The sequence below is a fragment of the Panthera onca genome, chromosome E2, assembly GCF_046562875.1.
Source record: "Panthera onca isolate mPanOnc1 chromosome E2, mPanOnc1 haplotype 2, whole genome shotgun sequence".
Taxonomy (NCBI): Eukaryota; Metazoa; Chordata; class Mammalia; order Carnivora; family Felidae; genus Panthera; species Panthera onca.
The window spans coordinates 47930729-47956348 of record NC_138353.1 but is presented as its reverse complement, the minus strand read 5'-3'; the positions used below and the strand labels follow the sequence as shown (position 1 = coordinate 47956348).

Here is a 25620-nt window from a genome sequence, read left to right as displayed (position 1 = left end):
TGAGTCCAGACATAATGGGTGGATAAATAACATTTTTACAAAAATGAAATTAAACTAACTTATTTTTTAAATGTTTGATTTTTTCCTCAAAAAAAAAAAAAAAACACTTGAAAAAATATTCTTACATAAGAGATAATAATCCTAAAACCATAAACTCTGGAGCCAGACTTCTTGGGTCAAAATCCAGCCTCTGTCATTTACCAGCTCTGTGAATTTCAGCAACACTGCTTAGCCTTCCTAGCCCTGGGTGACTCTCTCTCTCAAAACTCTGTAGCCATTGCTGCATTGTCATCTGGCACTAAGTATTACGGTGGAGAAGTTGAAGTTAGTCTAAACTCTTCCCTTGATGGCTCGGTCCCTTCTTTTCTGCATAGAGGCCATAGAATTTTTGGATTACCAATAAGACCAGTAATTTCACCAAGATATGACTCACTGTTGGATATTCCATAACATTTTGTCCCAAGACAAGGTATGGCTTTGCTTTTAAAAATCTAAGCCTCTTATCCAAGCCAAATAGTTCCCTGCCCCTGAGGCACCAGGGTTACAAGTGTATTGCTTATCCTTGTGGAGATAATGTATGGATAAAAAAAGATCACATTCATATATGTATTTAAAATTTTTGTATACACATGATAGTACACTGTGCACTCTTGTTCTGCAATTTGCTTTTTTCACTGGGAGATCACTCAGTGCATGTGGAGCTGCATTTTATTCCATCATATAATTCCGCCATCATTGATTTAACCAATCTCCTACTGATGGATATTGGCTCCCAATCTTTTGCTCTTATAATCACTGTTACAGTGAATACCCTTGTCTATATGTTGAATATTGTGTCTATATCTGAAGGGTAAATTCCTAGCAGAAGAATAACTAGGTCAAAGGGTATGGACATTTGAAATTTTGATAGCTGTAGCCATATTGCCTTCCAATGTATACTTCCCCAACACTGTGGGGGTGCCTATTTCTACATGCCCCTCCAACACAGAGCACTATCGAATTTTTGCTCTTTGCCAATCTGATAGGAAAATTAATTTGCATCTCTTCTAATGTGATTAAAGTTGAATACATTTTCATATATTTAAGAGCCACTTTATTTTTCTTTCTGTGAACTCTATTCATTTCCTTTGCCTATTTTTCTATTGGTGTTTTCCTATTGATTTGTAAAAGCTCTTTATTTATTTTTAAATATTTATTTATTTTTGAGGAGAGAGAGAGAGAGAGAGAGAGTGTGTGAGTGAGTGGGGGAGGGGCAGAGAGAGAGGGAGACAGAATCTGAAGTAGGCACTAGGCTCTGAGCCCAGTGCAGGACTTGAACTCACAAACTGTGAGATCATGACCTAAGCCGATGTCAGACACTCAACCAACTGAGCCACCCAGGTGCCCCAAAGCTCTTTATTTTTTAAACTATATGTATGCTGTTATTAAAGTTACACATGCAAATAATATGAAAGGCCCAACTGTGCTATCAGAATTATTATAGGAAGCAATAGTTCCTGACCCAACCAGGGATCCTAACAGTCCAGAGACCACCATCAATTTGTGTAGTAGGACTGGTCTACAGAACAGCTTCCTTGGGCAGAGAAGGGGCGATCAGTTGGTGGACATACCCCAGACACCAGTTATTATCCTGGAGGGCTAAAATCACACTAGAAACACTGAAGTTCCCCTGGCACTTTGATCCATTTCTCTGGGAAGAGCACTTATCTTTAGATCTGGGGATAAAAGCCAGCTGCCCATGTTTTTTGTGTGTGGGGTCAGGTGGGACAGCTGTCTAGTACACATGGAATCTCTCTATTTTCAGTGTTCTCCTCACACTTGTTGCCTCCGAGCCCATGCTACTCAGCTTGAAGGACTCTCATGTCTCTGCGGTCTCACAGGAGAATTTTCTAGAATGCTGGTTTTTGTGCCCGTGCCCTTTTGGTCAATCCACTCCATCCTCATTCTGTCTTCTAGAATTTGTTTAAATCTCCCATTATCTGCTTATAACCATCTTCTTCCTTCTTTATTTTACTGTTCTGGGCTTCTTTCTTTCTGAACATTTCTACTTTTATCTTAAGATTTCAGGAGGGACAAGAGAGTGTGTCTAATCTACCACCCAGATGGAGAAAGCTGCTCATATCTGAATTTTCACTTTATCATCCATTTGTTCTCCTCTGCCCTGTGAGCTTACCCTTCATCTCCACTTTGAACACTTGAATCTCAACTTTAAGCTCTTTTTAAAGACAGGTCATACCATCTACCGTTTCTCTGAGGCTGCAGAAAACTACATTTATACTTTCGGTCTCCTTCCTTGTATAGGCTCCCTAGCAGTAGGTTTTTCTTCTGCCTCTCCCTTTTATTTCTCTATTCAAAGATCTTAGCTGGTGTTTTCCCAGCTCAGGCTTGAAGGAAACCCACTAAGTAATTGGTGGGGAAGGGAGGGTGGTAGTGCAGTTTACAGCCACCAGTCAGGTATTGTCTGCAACCCTCTCACTAAGCACCTCTGTCCCCCCATCTCCCTCCAAGATCCATCTCCCTGAGCGAGGCTCACGGCAAATCTCCTTCAGCCATGGGCTCCCTCTTCTGAGATCTCAGGATTGCTGCCTGCCCTCCCTTCCTCCTTTTTACCTCTTCTTCATTAGCTGTCTCCCCAGATTGGGAGGCTGAACACAGTGGTGTATGGATCTGGTTTCTCCCTCACTCCTCCTCTACAGCTCTGCAGTGCCACTGGCCGCATGGCCCCGCCGTTCCCACCAATGTCCGCATGTTCCGCAAAGGATCGCAGGGGTGATCTTTTTTTTTTTTTTTTAAAGTTTATTTGTTTATTTTGAGAGAGAAAGAGAGAGTGCAACTAAGAGAGGAGCAGAGAGGGAGACAGGAAGAGGGAAAGAGAGAATCCTAAGAAAAGAGAGAATGCTAACAGCATAGGGCTCTATCCCATGAACCGTGAGATCACGACCTGAACTGAAATTAAGAGTTGGACACTCAACTGACTGAGCCACCCAGGCGCCCTGCACAAGGGTGATCTTGTAGGGGTGTTTAGAGAACACTGCATCCTGCGTCAGACTGGGGAGGCTCAATAGCTCACAGCCTCCTCCCCCAGCCCAGTTCAGATTTCTTAGTATCTGGAGATGGGCTCTCTGGTTTAGGGACTGGGTTTGAGCCATTTCCTTGTTGCCTAGAGTATGGAACTTTGCTTTAGAAAAGTAGAATTAATAGGTTTCTATTATCATTAGTGGGAAGTCACTGTTTTCTAAAGATTACAATGGGCAAGAATGAAGGGTTATCATAATGAGCCAAAGTTCTTACACCATTAATAACAGTTGGGTTAAGAGTCTGACTCAGCTCAGGTCATGATCTCAAGGTTCATGAATTTGAGCCCCACACTGGGCTCTGCACTGACAGCAATGGAGCCTGCTTGGGATTCTCTGTCTCCCTTTCTCTCAGCCTCTCCCTCTCCCCCATGATCTCTTTCCCTTTCTCTCTCTCAAAAATAAATAAATAAATAAATAAATAAATAAATAAATAAATAAACATTAAAAAAAATCATAGCGGAGGGGCGACTGGGTGGCTCATTCGGTTAAGCGTCTGATTTCGGCTCAGGTCATGATCTCACCAATTGTGAGTTTAAGCCCCCTACTGGGCTCTGTGTTGACAGCTCAGAGCCTGGAGCCTGCTTCAGATTCTGTGTCTCCTTCTCTCTCTGCCCCTTCCTCGCTCGTTCCCTTTCTCTCTCACATATAAATATTTAACAAAATTAAAAAATAGTTGAGTGATATTGGAATTTATGACATATAAATCTTCTTTATTCTTTCCTCTTTGTTTCTTAAATTCTTCCTACCTGTCTGGACTGAAATTAGGTAGCATGCTGACATTATTCTCTTCCTTTGTCACACACACAACTCTCCTAGGAGCTTGTTAAGACAGCACTCTGTCAACTTACCTCAGGAGTTAATGGCAGTGGAGATTTATCAGTCTCGCAGATACAGAAGGGTCTGCTTGTGGAGAGCAACACATTCACGGGCAGGGTGGAAATGTTCTTCATGACCAACGGCTGGTAATCAGGTTCCAGGACAGTGTTTGGTTTCTGCAAAAAGGGAAAAAGAAGAAACCAAGTTATGATAAACATGTAAGCCTTTAGCAACCAAAGTCTCATCATCAGTGTTAACAACAGAATTAGCATTCCCCACCCTTCCTTGCTCTCTGCCTTTCACTGTCTTCCCCCTATCCTTGTACAGACTTAGATAATTCATTCACAATTTATGGTGGACTATTGAAAAGTGATCCTGCATAAGCCAGAAAACAAAGATTAGATTTCTTACTCTCTTGTGGCCAGGTTAAAAACACCTATACATGCCATGCCTCTGGAGAGTACTATTAGTATAGAAGTTTCCAGTGTCATAAAACAAAGTCTAATAATTAGTGATACAAATGGAAGAACCCATGCATCATTATAATGAACAAAACATTATTTTCCTTATTTTTTTCTATGCTCAAAATATCCAATTTGCAAAAATATATACATTTGTAATATATTGTTATATTGACAAAATGCTCATAACTATTTCTGTAAATTTTTCCCAATAACACTGGGATTGTTGATGTAGAAGCATCTTTCCACTTTCTTAGATACATCAAATTTCATTCTTCAACTGAAGAAAGCATCAGCAGTGGATCTTAACCTGAAAATTTCTGGTCAGATTGAATTTTTCTCATTCTAATGTTGGAGTCCACATCATTTCTTGTGTGCTTTGGAAAGGGGGTCTTTTAATAACAGCAGGAGGCAACAGAAGCCTCAATCTGTGGCTTCCAACAATAGACTCCCTCCAATCATTCCCTGGCTCTTCCACAACTCTGGCCTGTTTTCCCCAGGCCTCATGGTTTTGATTTGCTGTTCCAATTTCAGTTAAATCATTCTGATTCTACATTTTGGTCTGACTCTGTCTCTGCTTCTTTGTTCAACACAATCTTCCTTCTCCTGTGGTTCCTGGCTCCCCTGGCTCTGAGGTGCTTAGGTAACCAGTGCCCATTGTGTCTTTGTTGGCTTGGGCTGCTATAACAAATATCATAGACTGGGTGGCTTCAATAACAGATGTTTCAGAGTTCTGGAGGTTGGGAAGTCCAAGATCAAGGTGCCAGCAGATCCGGTGTCTGGCTTTAGATGGCTATCTTCTCACTATGTCCTTGCATGGCTGAGAAGGAGATGATCTCTCTTGTCTCTATTTTTCAGGGCACTAATCCCATTCTTTAAAAAATTTTTTTTAATGTTTATTTATTTTTGAGAGACAGAGACAGAGCACAAGCAGGGGAGGGGCAGCGAGAGAGGGAGACACAATCCAAAGCAGTCTCCAGGCTCCAAGCTGTCAGCACCGAGCCCGATGCGGGGCTTGAACTCATGAACCATGAGATCATGACCTGAGCCGCAGTTGGATGCTTAACTGACTGAGTCACCCAGTCGCCCTAATCCCATTCCTGAGGTCTCTACCTTCATGACCTAATCATCCTCCCAAAGGCCTTACCTCCAACATCATCACACTGGGGATTAGGACTTCAACATGTGAATTTGGGGAAGACATAAACATTCAGTCCATAACATTTAGCTCAAGCATCCTGCCTCGGCTGCACTGTTCTAGATCCCTACGCACTCCCAGAGTTCTCTGAGGGGCTCAGTCTGGCACTTACCATGAGATGCCAGGCATTGTTTCCCTCCCTCTAACATGGCAATACAGGCACTGAATTCACCTTGTATTTGCAGATGATGATATACTACATTTTGTGAGAAGGATGAAGCAGCACTTTTGGGCCATACAAAGCTGTCCACTCAGTGACCTTCCCCCAGGCCGCTGTGTCACTGCAGGAAGCATTGAAGTGAAGAAGCCATAGTCGGTTGGTTTTGGCAAGAGGCCATTTAGAGGTTAGAGATGAAGAGGAGTCGATGCACACAGAGCCGTTCTATTTTAAAATGACCCCTTCTCTCTGGGTTGTTTGTCTCCCCAAATATCAAGAGACAGGTTTTGCTGGTGGACTTCATGAAGCAAACTGGCTGCTACTTTCAGTTGACCTTTTCAATTCCCCAGAGATGTGATTTCATCTGTGTGCCTTAGGAATGGCATCACAGTTATAAAGTAGATCAAATCTGAGGAAATGGTTATAGAAAAATTCTTCCCATAGGCAGGGCTGGTATCATTATAGTCTAATGTACTAATTCATATATGCTGCCTTGAGCCCAAAATGAGACAGGACAGACAATTTGGTGTTATGTAATTAAATCTGAACACCAACACCAACAGGCCTCTTGTGCATACTGGTTTAATAAAGTTGCATTTCTTCATTGTCCCTGGTGTGGCTTAAATATGAGCAGGAAATAAACAATGAAAAATATACTAGTTGGACAGATTTCACAATTATAATATTTGGGGAGGGGGGGAAGGAGAGAAGGGCAAAAACAAACACGGAGTTCTGACATTTGTTTTTTAATTTGATAAGTTGCTGCCATATATAAAATATTTGCTCTTTTATTTTAGTGATAAACTCAGAGATGTAAACAAGAATATGTTAAAAAAAAAACAACCCAATGCTTAAGGATATAAAAAAGAAGGAACACTATACACACATTTTTATGGGTGTTTATAGGCTTAGAAAAAAATATCTAATAAGAAACCGGGCTGAATATTTAACATACACTGTAATGTCTTGCAAGGAATAGCTATTCAATAAATACTTACTGAATTTTCTCTGAATAGCGGAATTTAGAGGAAACATGATGCCGCCAAATTTGGTGCAGCTGTTGCCAATAAATATCTTTCCTGATTACTTAAAAAAGGAAGAATTTAAAACAGTAATGAAAACTTAGTAACTCTGGCAGAAACTCCTGTAGTATTTTCTTGTTATATGTCTCATGGAGCTTGTTTCAGCTGGTTTATCATCCTGTAGCTGAAACCCTTATTCTACTTCTTCAGTGTCTGCTTTCTGCACTAGTCCATTAAGCCAGGGTTTTGCCTTGCCTTGGCGGCCTAATATAATGTAAGTGCTGAAAATTATCTGTTGGTTTGAAGTGAACTTGTACATCTCACCTCCCTTACTTGATTATAAGCTCCCTTACTCATATCCTAACAGAGCACTTTATCCATGGTGGGTGCTCAATAGATATTTATTTAATATTAACAAAATATAATGAAATCCACTAACAGAATAAATGATCTTGAACATTCTCCTGCAAGCCTCCAAGTAGTGAAAGGAATCCTGGTTGATTGCCCCATGATCAGTTAGGCGCTGCCGGACATAGCCCATTTGTACGACACCATGTCAGGACTTAGCTTGGATTATGTACATCCCACACTACGGAACAATGGCTTACTTAATACCCAGTTTTCCCAGTTGGCATAAGGTTCATCTGGGTGGGTCTAGTCTCACTTCTATATCCCTAGCACTCAACACAGTGCCTAGGACATGGTAGGCCTTGATAAATACTCCACTCAGCAGCCAGCATGACTGTTTCATTGAATAAATCTGACCATGTCACTCCCCTCGGTCCCTAAAGCCCTCCAATGGTCACCCAGAACAAAACCCAAAGTCCAGAACATACCTCCCAGCCATGTCAAATTCCTCTGGCCTCTGCCCATTTCTCTAGATTGACCTCATGTCATTCTGGGCACGTTCTCTAAAGTGGCCTTTCAGTTGTATATATTCACCAAGCTCTTTCCTAACTTGGGCCCTTCACATGTGCAGTTCCCTCTGCCTATTGATTCTCTGCTCGCCCCTCATCACTATACTAACTTCTATTTCTCCTTCAAGTCTCAAGTCTAGGCACTTGCTGACAGAGCCATCTAGGACCACACGTACAAATATGCCCATGTCTCCAAGGCATGTTCTCGTAGCGCCTTATACCTTATCTTCATAACACTGTTTAGAATTGAATCTTAAACAACTAAATTGTAATAATTTGTTTATGGTCTATAACCCTGACCAGTCTCTTAGCTTTGACGATGTCAGGCTGGTTCACCAGATTTCCAGCACCAATGCAGTCCTCAACTCAGAAGGGGCGTTCTCTACCTATCTATTTTGAATGGTACATAATTCTAGGATGGAAGTCTGCCGAGGAGTACGTCCAGTCCTGCTGTGATGTCTCCTTCCACCTCTTTGCCATCCTGACCCCCCTGCCCTGAGCAGCACCCATTCTTCATTTCCCCTGTCCTATGCCTCCTCCATTTAGTGCTTGTCCTTAATAGTTATATAAAGTCATGGGCATTCATAGCCATATAAATTAAAGAGTACGAATCAAAGAGTTTAGGTTGATTATTCTCAAGCAGTGTTAGGTGACCGCATAACAGCTTAACTTGCATCTCCGTTCCCTTACACGTATGACGGAATGATAATAGAACCCACTGGATAGATTGTTGTGAGGAAACAACTGGGAAAATGTAGTTGAGGAACATGGCCTGATGCCAGTGCCTACCAATCAGTAAATGGCAGCTTTTCTTACTGATTATTATAATTATCAATAATTCTACTCTAACCTTTTCTATACTGAGATGTTTATTTCACCTAGTTAGAATAAAAGGATCAACTAAAATGCATTTTCAATGCACTGGAATACGCCTTCATTTACTTTGTCTTATATATCAGGAACGAGGCAAGTAGAATTTCCATAACAATTCACATTTCAAAGGAATGTAGGTTTAGATTCAGAAGTTTTAGTTAAATGTGTATTGGTCTCTGAAGCTTAGAAAACATTCACTGGGTGTGGGTATAACAGGCTTCCCATTAATTTAGCTTCCAAAATGAAAGTGTGAACGTGCTGACCCCTACTTAGTGCACCCGCCCCAGGCAGCACTGACCTTCTCCAGTCGGTATATGAGCTGTTTGGTGGAGAGCTGGATAAGTGGCGCTATAAACTCACAGATGATATTCACAGTCATCAGCAAGCTCTTCCCCTTCTGTGCCCCGATGATGGCATGGCACACCAGCTTTTCTTTGACTATCTGTAGACGAGACACATCAGCACTTGTGGAATATCCATAGCTCAGAAAACTTAATTCTCAAAATCAACAAGCTGATTCTCAACTACCTGCCTGGTGACACCAGGAAAGAGCACATTTTTCCAAATAGTGCATTTCAGGGATTGCTCTCTGTCACACAATTAAAGTCTGATTGGTTGAATATGTCCTGGATGTGTTTGTTTCTGACTGCTCCCAAGGACACAATCAATTTACATTCAGTTCAACCTACATATACATATATATTACAGGAAAATGTATCATGCATCAGAACTGCTAGGGACTGAACATACAAAACAGACAAGGCAGACAAAGCAGGTAAAATCCTTACTGGGCTTATGGTTCGGGTAGATACATGATTTCTTATCAAGCTAGGCAGGAACTATGGCTAGAAAAATTTTGCCTTTCATGCTTGAATGTTTAAAAATCATGCTGTAGATTCTCCCAACAAAAGGAGTCCAAGGCCGGATGGCTTTCCAGGGGAATTCTACCAAACATTTAAATAAGAGTTAACACCTATTATTTTGAAGCTGTTCCAAAAAAAGAAATGGAATAAATACTTCCAAACTCATTCTCTGAGGCCAGCATTACCCTGATTCCAAAACTAGACAAAAACACCCACTAAAAAGAGTTACAGGCCAGTATCCCTGTTGAACATGGATGCAAAAATCCTCAATGAAACACCAGCAAATCAATCAATGTGATACATCACAGTAATAAAAGAAAGGATAAGAACCACATGATCCTCTCAATAGATGCAGAGAAAGTGTTTGACAATACACAGCATCCCTTCTTGATAAAAACCCTCATGAAAATAGGGATAGAAGAATCATACCTCAAGATCATAAAAGCCACATATGAAAGACCTACCACTAATATCACCCTCAATGGGGAAAAACTGAGAGCTTTCCCTCTAAGGTCAGGAACACGACAAGAATGTCCACTCTCACCACTGTTGTTCAATATAGTATTGGAAGTCCTAGGCTCAGCAATCAGACAACACAAAGAAAAGGCATCCAAATTGGAAAGGAAGAAGTCAAACTTCCACTCTTCCCAGATGACATGATACTCTGTGTGGAAAACCCAAAAAATTGCTAGAACTAATCCATGAATTCAACAGTCACAGGGTATAAAATAAATGTACTGAAATCAGTTGCATTTCTATACACCAATAATGAAATAGCAGAAAGAGAAATCAAGGAATCGATCCCTTTTACAAGTACACCAAAAACGATGAAATACCTAGGAATAAACCTAACCAAAGAGGTAAAAAATCTATACAATGAAAACTATAGAAAGCTTATGAGAGAAGTTGAAGAAGACACACACACACAAATGGAAAAACATTCCATGCTCATGGATTGGAAAAACAAATATTGTTAAAATGTCGATATTACCCAAAGCAATCTACATATTCAATGCAATCACTATCAAAATAACACCAGCATTCTTTGCAGAGCTAGAACAAACAATCCTAACATTTGTATAGACCAGAAAAGACCCCGAATAGCCAAAGCAATCCTGAAAAAGAAAAGCAAAGTTGGAGGCATCACCATTCTGGATTTTAAGCTGTATTACAAAACAGACACATAAACCAATGGAATAGAACAGAGAACCCAGAAACTGACCCACAAATGTATGGCAACTAATCTTTGACAATGCAGGAAAGAATATCCAACGGAAAAAAGTCTCTTCAGCAAATGGTGTTGGGAAAACTGGGCAGTGACATGCAGAAAAATGAACCTGGACCACTTTCTTACACCATACTCAAAAATAAATTCAAAATGAATGAAAGACCTAAATGTAAGACAGGAAGCCATCAAAATCCTAGAGGAGAAAACAGGCAACACCCTCTGTGACCTTGGCTGCAGCAACTTCGTACTTGATATGTCTCTGGAGGCAAAGGAAACAAAAGCAAAAATGAATGATTGGAACCTCATCAAAATAAAAAGCTTCTGCACAGTGAAGGAAAGAATCAGTAAAACTAAAAGGCAACTGACAGAATGGGAGAAGATATTTGCAAATGACATATTAGATAAAGGGTTAGCATCCAAAATCTATGAAGAACTTATCAAACTCAACACTCAGAAAACAAATAATCCAGTGAAGAAATGGGCAAAAGACATGAATAGACACTTTTCAAAAGAAGACAGGCAGATGGCTAACAGACACATGAAAAAATGCTCACATCACTCATCATCAGGGAAACACAAATAAAAATCACAATGAGATACCACCTGACACCTGTTAGAATGGCTAATGTTAACAACTCAGGCAACAACAGATGCTGGTGAGCATGTGGAGAAAGAGGAACCCTTTTGCACTGCTGGTGGGAATGCAAGTTGGTGCAGCTACTCTGGAAAACAGTATGGAGGTTCCTCAAAAAATTAAAAATAGAACTACCCTACAACTCAGAAGTTGCATTACTAGGTATTTATCCAAAGGATACAGGAGTGCTGATTCAAAGGGGTGCATGCACCCCAATGTTTATAGCAGCCCTATTGATGATGGCCAAAGTATGGAAAGAGCCCAAATGTCCATCAGCTGAGAAATGGGTAAAGATGTGGCGTATACATACATACGATGGAATACTACTTGGCGATCAAAAAGAATGAAATCTTGCCATTTGCAACAACATGGATGCAACTAGAGTATATCATGCTAAGCGAAATAAGTCAGTCAGACAAAAACAACTATCATCTGATTTCACTCATATGTGGAATTTAAGATACAAAACAAATGAACACAAGGAAAGGAAAGCAAAAGTAATATAAAAACAGAGAGGGAGACAAACCATAAGAGACTCTTAAATACAGAGAACAAACTGAAGGTTGCTGGCAGGGTGTTAGGTGGGGGGAAGGGTTAAATGGATAATGGGTATTAAGGGGACACTTGTTGGGATGAGCACTGGGTGTTATATGTAAGTGATGAATCACTAAATCTTATTCCTGAAATCATTATTAAAATAAACAAACAAATAAACAAACAAGCTATTAAAAGCCTTAAAAAAAAATAAAAATTGTGCTATAGAAACCAATACTTCTTTGGATCCAAGAGGCCCAGATTTTTAGAAAGTAGAAAGGACCTAGAGTGACATTATACCAGAACAGCTTACACTGAAGAGTATTCAGGTTTTGGATGTTAATGAATTCAAGTCTCTTCTCAGTTATGTACTACCACATAGAAGAACATTCAGGGAAGCATTTAGCAAATCTTAAACTGAACTTAGAATCCCAGCTTCTCAGATTTAATGCCTTTAAAAATATGATCAGCTCCTGGTAACAACATTGTAAATGTGCTCCTGGGACAGCCTGTCAGTGTCTTGAGTTGAGAGGCTGCATTCTATCCATCTTTGCATCAGTGTTTGTCCTGTGGTATACACTCAGTAAAAGTTGGCTGAATCCCCGAATGACAGAAAGAAAGAGCATATGATGCACTCCCATGATGGGAAATGACCTTTTTGTTTTTGCACCGAGGATGGGTTTTACCTGAACGTGTGCTGTGAAGAATCAATGCAAATGAAGTCAAGTGAACCTGCCACCCTAGAGGACCTAAGCTGTGGGCGAGCTTTCCCATCTTGTCTACTGGGAGACAAGTTTCCATTGTTTCCTATCTCATGAGGGAAAATCCAGTACTACCTCCTAATTCAGTGACCCCAGCAGGAGCTCAAGGATGATCATTTCTCATCCATAAAGTCTGCACTAGTGAGGTAGAAGAGGCTCGTAAGTGATTTGGGAAGTTTCTTTTGTGCTTTTGATGGTTTCGATTTTCCATGAGGGAATAGGAATAAATAGGCACATGTTTTGGAGCTGCTTAAATGTTTAAAGCAGAATGTTGATAATATAAATATGAGCAGGACAAGCACGTTGCTGAAGGTAACTCAGCTTTTTAGTTGATACATAACAAGATGATGGTTACAAATAGGAAGCTGTTGTGTCAGGTTGAGAGGAAAGGGGCCAAGGATGTCCCAACACCTGGAGAGCAGAGGCAGCTGAGTGTCTCTAAAAACATCCTTTTTGAATAAATAGGAAATTAATATTGCTATGTGTTAAGAGGAGGTTTAGCTTTGGGTGAATGCTGGATGTCCCTCTGATCCTGGGGATGAGAACCTACTTTAAATGGTATTTTAGGGTTGGGATCATGGTAGCTGTAGAAACAAACAAAAAACTGAGCAGAGCCGAATCTTGGAAGCAATAGGTGCTGCCATGGTAACTCAGTGCTGTGTGAAAACCTTGAGAAAACTGCATCCTTTCTTCAGATAAATGTTAAGGGACTCTCCTTAGAAATACAGCAAAGATTTATTTAGGAGAAAATGGCTTCTAAGAGTGCTGTCCTCTTACCCTGGGAGTAGCAGAATAGCCTTCAAGTATCACATCGATCGTCCGGTCTGGGTACAGCTCCATTCTGACTGGGTGGATCTGAAACACGGGGTTCTGTGGGGCGCCGGGCTCCTGGAAGTGCCGGGGTCGGGGCTGGCTCTTAGCAAGTCCCTTCTTAGCCAGGCCCTTCTTGCTCAGCTTGTTCTGTGGATGGAAATCTTCGTTCATCCAGAACAACTGTTGGACCCGACGTCCCTTGTTGGTCAACTTGAAGCGGTAATAATAGGTGTCCAGGCTGCAAAAGAGGAGGCAGGAATTGAGAGGGCTCAACTTGGGGTGTTCTGTTCAGCTCCACACCCTTGGGATTTTTCTCCTCTGAAAAGTATTTAAAAGGTAAGTAATGAAATACTCTTTATTTTTAAAAATTTAGGAATGCTACATCATGATGCTATGAGGAGCTGCCACAGTAAGGGAACGAGGTAGTATCTACTTATGGAGTCCAGAGACTGGAGTCCAGTACCTGGGTTTGGTCCCTGAGTTTCCACCACCAGGGAAGTGGTATATAAACACAGACACAGTATATGCAAAAATCACTCTAATTTATGATAAATGGTTCTAAGGAGTGAAAGGAAAGTAAAATACCTACTGGAGGAGAAATATATTTCAAATTGTATTGAGTGTATTTCTACTGACTGAATGAAATCTCTTGTGACGAGCTCAAGTTGAAGGGAACTTGGAAGGGAAGCCAAGCACATCCTCCAAGCCTGACCAAAGCTCAAGGGGACTGTACCATGGACCAGAACATCACCTGGATTGGTCATTTTTCTCAGAGGAGTGCTTTAAAAATGCTATTTCATTCATCAAGTCATTTGTTCATTCATTCATCTATTCCATGAACATTTATTAAGAACCTCTTGATTGTCTGGCTCTTTGCAAGACACTGGGATTTCTGAGATCTTGGACTTGGTTCAAACATGATTTTGTTTGGAATTAAAACAAAACTGATTTATAAGTTTATTTAAATTATTTTTTTCTCAGGGAGAAGACTCACCTTGGCACTGTTTTTTATTTTTAAAATCTTATTAGGCTTTGAGATTTCATCCCCTCTGTTCCTCATTAGAAATACTATCATATACTAATAAGTGAGTTGAAGCATAAATAATAAATAAATAATAAGGAATATTTGCCGATTGTCAGGCGTAACCATTTCTATCTAAATAGGTATTTACAGAGCATGCTTATTGGAGTAGTTTGACTTCATGGCTAAGTCCAGGCTTTGGGGAAATAATAAATATAATAATAAATAATATAAACATATAAATTATATGTGTAAATAATATACGATATATAATATAAATAATATAAACTGTAGGCAGTGTATCTGTCACTTGTACACAGTACATATTTCAACTGTCACAGCAATACGGTAATAATAAGTATGTTTGTTCTCATTTTATAGATAAAGAAATAGAAGCTCTGAAAATTTAAGGGAGTTGCCCAAAAATATGTAGTCAGAAAAGGTGGCATATGGGTATTTCTTCAGACCCTTATGATCAAAAGTTTGGCAAACTTTTTCTATAAAGGGATGAATAATAAATACGTAAGACTTCTTGGGCCACATGGTCTGTCACAACAACTCAACTCTCCACTGTAGTGTGAAAGAAGCCATAGAGAATGTATGTATAGGAATGGGCATGGCTGTATTCCTATAAAACTCTATTTATAGAAAAAGGCAGTGGGCTGCAGTTTGCCCACCCCTGCTTTTGATCATTCTTCTGGAGATTGCTGGCATCATGATTTTATGGCAAAAAGAATAACTATAGAGCTTAGCCAGAGGAAAACTTGGCAGCTAAAAGCTGCAGTTTGCTTCTACATTCACAGGAAACTATTAGCTAACCCTCCATTTCTAGGCGAGTGTCAGAATATCCTTTGGGGCTATTTGACACTATTTGTAGACTAAGGAGAACATGTAATTAAATCTGGCTTGCAGTACATTGTTTTCTATAATTATATTTGAGTGCACTTAACAAAGAAATTTGGAAATAGAAGCATGGTATGCAATGAAAAAACGCCCTAGCTTATGGCCAACAGATGGGTGGAGAGGAGTATTTTTATATCCAGTTGACACCCAAACTGTAATTGGATGTTTGTCTGAAAACATGTGCAATTCAACTATCTGACTTGCCTGTTACTTAATTCCTACTGGTTAATGTATTTTCAATCAAGTGTCATGTGTTGTAGATGGAGCAGAGGAAAGGAGGTGTGGATGGGCTTGTGGGGAGGGCTCCCAACTGGTTTTTGTCAGGTACATCCTCTCTAAGCACAGTGTCCATCTTGGTTTCACGACCTGTTACACCACAAGGCAGGAGCACCCCTCTGAGACCTGCTCACAGTACTGCAACAGACAGGCCAGATTCAACTGGCCCCAAGAATCAACGAGTGGCAGCCATGTGACTCCGATGAGGAGCCATGAATAACCCCCCAAATGTCTCCTCCACTGTTAGCATTCAAACCTCATACACTTTCAGAGACACACATTTAGGCTGTTCTGCTCAGAGACATCTATACTGTACCACCTTTTATTTAAATATTGAGATTCTCTAGCTTTTCAGGAGGAGCCAACTGCAAGCATCTCATTTGTTGGTGCTTTGGTGGGGAGATGAGCAGAGGACATAAAACAAAACAAAACAAAATGACTGGCTCTGCAACACCAGATAATATACATTTGCAATAAATTTTCAGCCTTCCTACTTATACTGTACTTAGGTCACCACCAAGTTATATCTGTATTTTCCACGGTCATGGAGAGGAATTAGCAATGTGTCAGATGGAATTAAAGAGGAGGAATCATGATCGAGACACTAAATTTGTCACGAAGAAGCCATTGTATGTTTGAAAGAAAAATGCACTTCTATAAATGTCTTCTCTGGTGTAGAGGGACACAGCTGGGAAAATGCAACTACACTGTGCCTAGGAAAGGCCTTCTTGTGGCTGATGTACCCATTTGGAGGGGGTAAAGTGAAGATGGGAAAAGGGAGGGGGGCTGAAGACATTAGTTCTATTTACTGAAAGTAATTTTTCAAAGTAGAGGTGATGCTCAGTTTATGAAACAGACGTAGTATCTGGAAGAATCAGTCCAGGGTATTTCCCTACCTGAAATGTGCTCCCAAATTGAGCTCTGGAGCAAAGGGCTTATCTGAAACAATGGTGGAACCAACTCCTGAAGCCTGGACAGGAATCCGGTAGGTGTTGCTATTTTCTATGCTCAAAATAACTGTGTCTTTGAATGTCAGTATGTCATTCAGGTTGGCTGTCAGCGTCAGCTGAAAATCAGTTTCCGGGGGAACCATGCCTTCATTGGGTTCAATTGTCCAAAGGGATTTTTTGTGTGCCTGCAACACAAGAGTACAAGTTAACAGTGAAGATATTCTTGGCTTTTCATTCTGCACATGTCAAAGCCCTCTATAGTTCAAGTGACTGGCACTGCAGAACTGAACATCAGAGACAAACATTATTTTTTTGAATCAAAGCAGCTGGGTATTTGTTGGCTTTTCTTTTTTTCAAAACGCAATGTGATTTTGAAGAGCAAACCTACAATTCTACTTTTGAATGCTCTGTGAAGATTCTTTACATCTCTTTCTCAAGATGACAGTCCAGTTCTCTAACAAGCTTATGCTAATTATCTGCTCTAATCTCCAAATTCTGAGATACCAGCAGAAGGTACAACATCCTTCCTGGAACTTGTAATTTTTAATTTTTTTTTTTAGCGTTTATTTATTTTTGAGACAGAGACAGAGCATGAACAGGGGAGGGGCAGAGAGAGAGGGAGACACAGAATCTGAAACAGGCTCCAGGCTCTGAGCTGTCAGCACAGAGCCCGACGCGGGGCTCGAACTCACGGACCATGAGATCGTGACCTGAGCCGAAGTCGGACGCTTAACCGACCAAGCCACCCAGGCACCCCTGGAACTTGTAATTTTTAAAGCAAATGTTTTTCAAGTGCAAAGTGTCTATGATGTTATAGTGAGGATAAACAGCTTTCATTAATAAACACAATGTAGGAAGTCATCTTGATTTATATTATTTCATAATAATCAATGGAATTTCGTTTGCTAAAATTCCAAACTTATTTTGAAATATATGACAGGGTTAAATTCTAGAGTTGGAAGTGATGCCCACTAATCTGTTTCCTTTAACCATGTAGACCCTCATAGCTCATTCTTTACTCTCTAAAGTCTTTCTTTGGCCAAACGATATCTCTCAACAAAGCCTACCCTGCACATCACATTTTTAATTTCAAACTTTCCCTGAGTCCTCCTGATCCCCTTTACCCTGTTCTGTTTTTTTTTTTTTAGCACTTATCATCTTCTAATTTAGTGCACAATTAACTTATTTTTCATGTTTGTTTGTCTCCTTGTACTAGGATATATGCTCTCCATAGAAGGGATGTTTATGTTTTTTGTTCTTGTTTGTGTTCACTGATATATCCCCAGCACCTGCAACTATGCCTGGAACATAGTAGATGCTTAATAAATATATGACAAATGAATTAATGTATCTGCCTTTGACGTTAGAAAACTCAATTCTCATCTAAGGTAACTTACCCCAGATTTTAATACCTCAAATTGTTACATATCTCTTCCTTATGTAAAGTGGAGATATACTTTTTTTGTACCTTCCACAACATTGGAATTTGGTCCACTCCCTTGGAGATAAATAGAATAAACTGAAGCTCCCTCTTTATTTAACAGCCCTTCAAATCCTGCATCCCACCTTTAGAAGAAAATCTCATATAGTACAATCAGGCTCCAAAGTTAAGATTTTGGTTAAGGTGTCAAGTCATAAAAAAATGACTAATGCTTATTTAATCTAAAAATATAAATTGTGCTTCCTTGATGGTAATTTATCTGTTTTTTCAGGCTGCTTTTAAGATTTTCTCTTTATGTTTAATTGTGTGTAGGGCAGGTTCTCCGTATGGTATGTAGTTAGTTTATTTGCATATCCTTCTTGGAATTTGCTACTTTTCTAGAATCTGTGGTTTGATATCTCTTATTTCTGAAAACTTCTCAGCTATTATCTGTTTAAATATTGTCTCTGCCTCATTTTCTTTCTCTTTTCCTTGAATGTATGTGACTTTTCTGATATGTCCTCTCTGTCTCTGCAGACTCCCATCTGCATTTTCCATTCTTTTGCCCTTTGTGTTTCATTTTGTATTTGTTCTGAGCTATCTTCCAGTTCACTAATTTTTTCTTTAGCTGTGTGCAAGTCACTTTTAAACACACCTATGATGTTCTTGCTTTCCCATGTAAACAACAAAAATGTGAGTCAGAAGAGGCTGGGGTAAAGGCACTTCAGGGGCAGACACCTAAAGAACAAGATGCTTCTTCAGAGCAGAGGATATTGAAAACCTTTATTGTAACATGCTTAACTTGAAGCATCTCAGCCACCCTAGATAATGACAGCCAGCTGACCAAGAAGAGAAGAAAGAGGAGGGAGAGTCACTTGCTGAGATTTTATGTACCAACCCTGGAAGTGTCACACATCACTTCTGCTACTTCCACTGTACACAACTCAGGCAGCCACCTTAGCTTCAAAAAAGGCTGAGAAATGTCATCTGGCTCTGAATCTAAGAGTAAAAGGGAACGGTTGTGGTGAACTGCTAGCTACTTGCTGTTAAAGCCACCCTGATGGTTGTCTACTACCAGATCCTTAAGTCTTCCCCCAACTTCCCTGGATCCCAGATTTTGGAAGGCGAAGAATTTACACCATCAGAACACAGAAGTGGGCACATAACTTGGCATTTCAACTCCTATGGGGATTGCAGACCTGGAGTTCCTATCTACCTGTTGTTAGGACAAATAGAAGGGCAGCAAGAAGAGAAAATAAGGAAGTTCTAGGCCAGATGATCTCAGCTGTTGGCCCTTGTTCCCAAATTAGTGGCCTTGGAGCACTCTACATAGTTTTACTCATTTTTGAGACCCAGCTTACAATTAAAACATAAATTGGTGCCATTTTTCTCCTTCTTTCAAAAAAAAAAAAAAAAGATTAGAGAGGGAGAGAGTCAAAGCATAAGAGACTGTTAAAAACTGAGAACAAACTGAGGGTTGATGGGGGGTGGGAGGGAGGGGAGGGTGGGTGATGGGTATTGAGGAGGGCACCTTCTGGAATGAGCACTGAGTGTTGTATGGAAACCAATTTGACAATAAATTTCATATTAAAAAAAAAAAGCAAATGTCTTTCAGAAGAGGGTTCTGTCAATGTCATCTTTCCCCTTATAACCATTTATTTTCCTCCCCTAGCCAGTAGCATAGGTCAGTCCTCTGTTCACAATGAAGATAGGGTGTCACCAGTATAAGTGGTATTTCAGGTCAGGGGACATTAGTTTTCAATGGATGGGTACCATTTCTATTCTGATTCCTGCTGACACAGGTTGGCTGCTCTGGAAAGAAGACACAAAGTTGCTCTCCAGGGCTGAATTGGTGAGTTTTCTTTTTGATGAAGGTTATTAATCAATGTTTGGCATAAAACCAGGCAGCAAAGTATATCATAGAATCCACGAACAAGGAACACTAAAACACCAACTGCTAAGGTACTGGACTGTCCTCACCCAAAGTCAACCTTTAAACTAGTTGCTCTAACACCCCTGTGTCTCTTTGCTATTTGACTTTTGGGGGATGTCCTTTGCTACTAGGAAGAACTTGGCATATGTGACATTTTCTGTTATTAGGTGACAAATTTGACAGAAAAGGAGTGGATGAATGATAATCAGCATAGCTATGGAGAACATTCCATAATCTTTCAAAACTACAATATAGTAAGACAACTACTGATGGAAATAGGTTAGGAGGGAGGGCTCTGAAGGAAAAGCGATGTGGGTTTAAGTCCCAGCTCCACTGGGTTCTGACTGTCGGGTCTTGGGCGTGTCACTTAACCATGGCTGGCCTCAGTTTTCTCATCTGTAGCCTGGGACACCAACTGCACCTTCTGCATAGCACCGTGGTAATATTTAAATGAGGTAATGTGAGTAAAACTCAGAATAGTGTCTGACAAATAGAAAGTCCTAGCTACTGTCATCATTTTACCAAAATATGAAATGCTCCACATGACACATAATTATGGGCTCCATAGTATTTGCTAAATATATGGATTATAGAACTGAGAAAACAAAGATGGATGCTAAGAAAGCATATAACATACAATACTCTTGCCAGAAGAGAAGGAGCTTGTAAGGGTTTGTGGCAGGCAGAACTGCAAGTGGCCCCCAAGATGTTTATCTCCTGATGTATAGTTATCTTTCCCAGTTATTTAATCAAACAATAATCTATGTGCTGCTGTGAAGGGATTTTGCAGATGAAGTCAAGATCCTACATCCATTGACTTTAAGGTGGGGAGAATATCGTTGGTGGATCCGATGAGATTTTAGAAGTGATCGGGCTCTTCCTAGTCAAAAGACTTCAAGTGTGAGAGGGGCTATGGAAGGGACTACATGGCAGGGGGCTGTGGGTGTTTCAACAGCAGCTGAGTGCAGACCCTAGCGGGCAGCTAGCAAGAAAAAAGGGGGGGCCTCAGTCTCTCACTGCAAGGAAATAAATTCTGCCGACAACCTGAGGGGGCCTAGAAGTGAACCTTTCCTTAGTTAAGCCTCCTGAAGAGAATGCAGTTCTACCACTGCCTTGACTTTAGTGTTTTGAGAGCCTAACGAGAGGATCCAGCCAACTCATTGCCAGACTTCTGACCTATTGAAACTGAGATAAAAGGGGATCCTGGGAAGATGGCAGCGTAGGAGGACGCTGGGCTCACGGCGCGTCCTGCGGATCACTTAGATTCCACCTACACCTGCCTAAATAACCCAGAAAACTGCCAGAAGACTAGCAGAATGGAGTCTCCGGAGCCAAGCCCAGACGAGAGGCCCACGGAAGAGGGTAGGAAGGGTGGAGAGGCGGTGCGCGCTCCACCGACTGGCGGGAGGGAGCCGGGGCGGAGGGGTGGCCCACCGGCCAAGCAGAGCCCCCGAATCTGGCTTGTAAAAGCGGAGGGGCCTGACGGAGTGTGTTCCGACACCAAGCGGGACTTGACATCTGGAAGGTTATAAGCTAACAGCTCTGCTCGGAGAACGGGAGGGCTGGAGGACAATGGGAGGGAGAGTTGTTGAGCCCCGGACGACAGAGCTCAGCTTGGCGGGGAGCAAAGGTGCTCGCCAGCACCATCTCCCTCGCCCATCCCCCAGCCAAAATCCCAAAGGCAACCAGTTCCTGCCAGGGAACTTGCTTGCACCACACAAACACCCAACGCTGTGCTTCTGCAGATCCATCCCTCCGGCAGGTCTGACTCCCTCCTGGTGCCACAGGGCCCCTCCCGAAGCGGGACTCCGAAGGAAAAGCGAGCTGAGCCTGGCCCTCCTGCCCCTGTGCACCTTACCGATCCACCCAAGCTAATACGCCAGATTCCCAGCACCACAAGCCTGGCAGTGTGCAAGTAGCCCAGATGGGCCATGCCACCCACAGTGACTCCTGCCCCTAGGAGAGGGGAAGAGAAGGCACACACCAGTCTGACTGTGGCCCCAGCGGTGGGCTGGGGGCAGATATTGGGTCTGAATGCGGCCCCAGCCACCAAACCAAGTTATTCAAGACAGCACAGGGGAAGTGCCCCACAGTCCCGCACCACTCCAGGGACTATCCAAAATGACGAAACGGAAGAATTCCCCTCAGAAGAACGTCCAGGAAATAACAACAGCTAACGAACTGATCAAAAATGATTTAAACAATATAACAGAAAGTGAATTTAGAATAATAGTCATAAAATTAATCGCTGGGCTTGAAAACAGTATAAAGGACAGCAGAGAATCTCTTGCTACAGATCAAGGGACTAAGAAACAGCCAGGAGGAACTAAAAAATGCTATCAATGAGTTGCAAAATAAATTGGAGACAACTATGGCTCAGATTGAAGAGGCAGAGGAGAGAATAGGTGAACTAGAAGATAAAATTATGGAAAAAGAAGAAGCTGAGAAAAAGAGAGATAAAAAAATCCAGGAGTATGAGGGGAAAATTAGAGAAATAAGTGATGCACTAAAGAGAAATAATATACGCATAATTGGTATTCCAGAGGAGGAAGAGAGAGGGAAAGGTGCTGAAGGTGTACTTGAAGAAATAATAGTTGAGAACTTCCCAGATCAGGGGAAGGAAAAAGGCATTGAAATCCAAGAGGCACAGAGAACTCCCTTCAGACATAACTTGAATCGATCTTCTGCACAACATATCATAGTGAAACTGGCAAAATACAAGGATAAAGAGAAAATTCTGAAAGCAGCTAGAGATAAACGTGCTCTAACATAAAAAGGGAGACCTATAAGACTTGACCAATCTCTCTACTGAAACTTGGCAGGACAGAAAGGAATGGCAGGAGATCTTCAATGTGATGAACAGAAAAAATATGCAGCCGAGAATCCTTTATCCAGCAAGTCTGTCATTTAGAATAGAAGGAGAGATAAAGGTCTTCCCAAACAAACAAAAACTGAAGGAATTCGTCACCACTAAACCAGCCCTACAAGAGATTCTAAGGGGGATCCTGTGAGACAAAGTGCCAGAGACATCGCTACAAGCATGAAACCTACGGACATCACAATGACTCTAAACCTGTATCTTTCTATAATAACACTTAATGTACTAATTGTACTGATGTACTAATGTACTGAATTGGACTAAATGCACCAACCAAAAGACATAGTGTATCAGAATGGATAAAAAAACAAGACCCATCTATTTGCTGTCTACAAGAGACTCATTTTAGACCTGAAGACACCTTCAGATTGAGAGTGAGGGGATGGAGAACTATTTATCATGCCACTGGAAGTCAAAAGAGAGCTGGAGTAGCCATACTTCTATCAGACAAACTAGACTTTCAATTAAAGGCTGTAACAAGAGATGAAGAAGGGCATTATATCATAATCACAGGGTCTATCCATCAGGAAGCGCTAATAATTATAAATGTCTATGCGCCGAATACAGGAGCCCACAAATATATAAAACAATTACTCACAAACATAAGCAACCTTATTGATAAGAATGTGGTCATTGCAGGGGACTTTAACACTCCACTTACAGAAATGGATAGATCATCTAGACACACGGTCAATACAGAAACAAGGGCCCTGAATGATACATTGGATCAGATGGACTTGACAGATATATTTAGAACTCTGCATCCCAAAGCAACAGAATATACTTTCTTCTCAAGTGCACATGGAACATTCAACATGATAGATCACATACTGGGTCACAAAACAGCCCTTCATAAGTATACAAGAAATGAAATCATACCATGCATACTTTCAGACCACAATGCTATGAAGCTTGAGATCAACCACAGGAAAAAGTCTGGAAAACCTCCAAAAGCATGGAGATTAAAGAACACCCTACTAAAGATTGAATGGGTCAACCAGGCAATTAGAGAAGAAATTAAAAAATATATAGAAACAAATGAAAATAAAAATACGACAATCTAAATGCTTTGGGAAGGCAGCGAAGGCAGTCCTGAGAGGAAAATACATTGCAATCCAGGCCTATCTCAAGAAACAAGAAAAATCCCAAATACAAACTGTAACAGCACACCTAAAGGAAATAGAAGCAGAACAGCAAAGACAGCCTAAATCCAGCAGAAGAAGAGAAATAATAAAGATCAGAGTGGAAATAAACAATATAGAATCTAAAAAAAAAAACTGTAGAGCAGATCAATGAAACCAAGAGTGTTTTTTTGAAAAAATAAACAAAATTGATAAACCTCTAGCCAGGCTTCTCAAAAAGAAAAGGGAGATGACCCAAATAGATAAAATCATGAATGAAAATGGAATGATTACAACCAATCCCTCAGAGATACAAGCAATTATCAGGGAATACTATGAAACATTATATGCCAACAAATTGGACAACCTGGAAGAAATGGACAAATTCCTAAACACCCACACGCTTCCAAAACTCAATCAGGAGGAAATAGAAAGCTTGAACAGACCGATAACCAGCGAAGAAATTGAATCGGTTATCAAAAATCTCCCAACAAATAAGAGTCCAGGACCAGATGGCTTCCCAGGGGAGTTCTACCAGACGTTTAAGGCAGAGATAATACCTATCCTTCTCAAGCTATTCCAAAAAATAGAAAGGGAAGGAAAACTTCCAGACTCATTCTATGAAGCCAGTATTACTTTGATTCCTAAACCAGACAGAGACCTAGTAAAAAAAGAGAACTACAGACCAATATCCCTGATGAATATGGATGCAAAAATTCTCAATGAGATACTAGCAAATCGAATTCAACGGCATATAAAAAGAATTATTCACCATGATCAAGTGGGATTCATTCCTGCGATGCAGGGCTGGTTCAACATTCGCAAATCAATCAACGTGATACATCACATTAATAAAAAAAAAAGAGAAGAACCATATGATCCTGTCAATCGATGCAGAAAAGGCCTTTGACAAAATCCAGCACACTTTCTTAATAAAAACCCTTGAGAAAGTCGGGATAGAAGGAACATACTTAAAGATCATAAAAGCCATTTATGAAAAGCCCACAGCTAACATCATCCTCAATGGGGAAAAACTGAGAGCTTTTTCCTTGAGATCAGGAACACGACAGGGATGTCCACTCTCACCGCTGTTGTTTAACATAGTGTTGGAAGTTCTAGCATCAGCAATCAGACAACAAAAGGAAATCAAAGGCATCAAAATTGGCAAAGATGAAGTTAAGCTTTCACTTTTTGCAGATGACATGATATTATACATGGAAAGTCCGATAGACTCCACCAAAAGTCTGCTAGAACTGATACATGAATTTAGCAAAGTTGCAGGATACAAAAGCAATGTAGAGAAATCAGTTGCATTCTTATACACTAATAATGAAGCCACAGAAAGACAAATAAAGAAACTGATCCCATTCACAATTACACCAAGAAGCATAAAATACCTAGGAATAAATCTAACCAAAGATGTAAAATATCTGTATGCTGAAAACTATAGAAAGCTTAGGAAGGAAATTGAAGAAGATATAAAAAAATGGAAAAACATTCCATGCTCATGGATTGGAAGAATAAATATTGTCAAAATGTCAATACTACCCAAAGCTATCTACACATTCAATGCAATCCCAATCAAAATTGCACCAGCATTCTTCTCGAAACTAGAACAAGCAATCTTAAAATTCATATGGAACCACAAAAGGCCCCGAATAGCCAAGGTAATTTTGTAGAAGAAGACCAAAGCAGGAGGCATCACAATCCCAGACTTTAGCCTCTACTATAAAGCTGTAATCATCAAGACAGCATGGTATTGGC

The 25620-nt window shown here is 40.7% G+C and overlaps 1 protein-coding gene across 8 annotated transcripts in view; it reads right to left on the bottom strand.

The window, feature by feature from the left end:
• Positions 1-25620, bottom strand: part of HYDIN (HYDIN axonemal central pair apparatus protein) — a 415179-nt gene that overhangs the window by 157908 nt on the left and 231651 nt on the right. For all 8 annotated transcript variants that reach the window (XR_013552530.1, XM_078438962.1, XM_078438955.1 and 5 more), the window contains 4 exons: positions 16451-16689; positions 13319-13592; positions 8820-8963; positions 3926-4069 (listed from right to left, as the gene is read on the bottom strand). Coding sequence is in view for 7 of the 8 variants with exons in the window: in XM_078438962.1 (XP_078295088.1) it covers positions 3926-4069; positions 8820-8963; positions 13319-13592; positions 16451-16689 (801 nt within the window). In the remaining variant the exon portion in view is untranslated. The remainder of the gene's footprint in view (positions 1-3925; positions 4070-8819; positions 8964-13318; positions 13593-16450; positions 16690-25620) is intronic.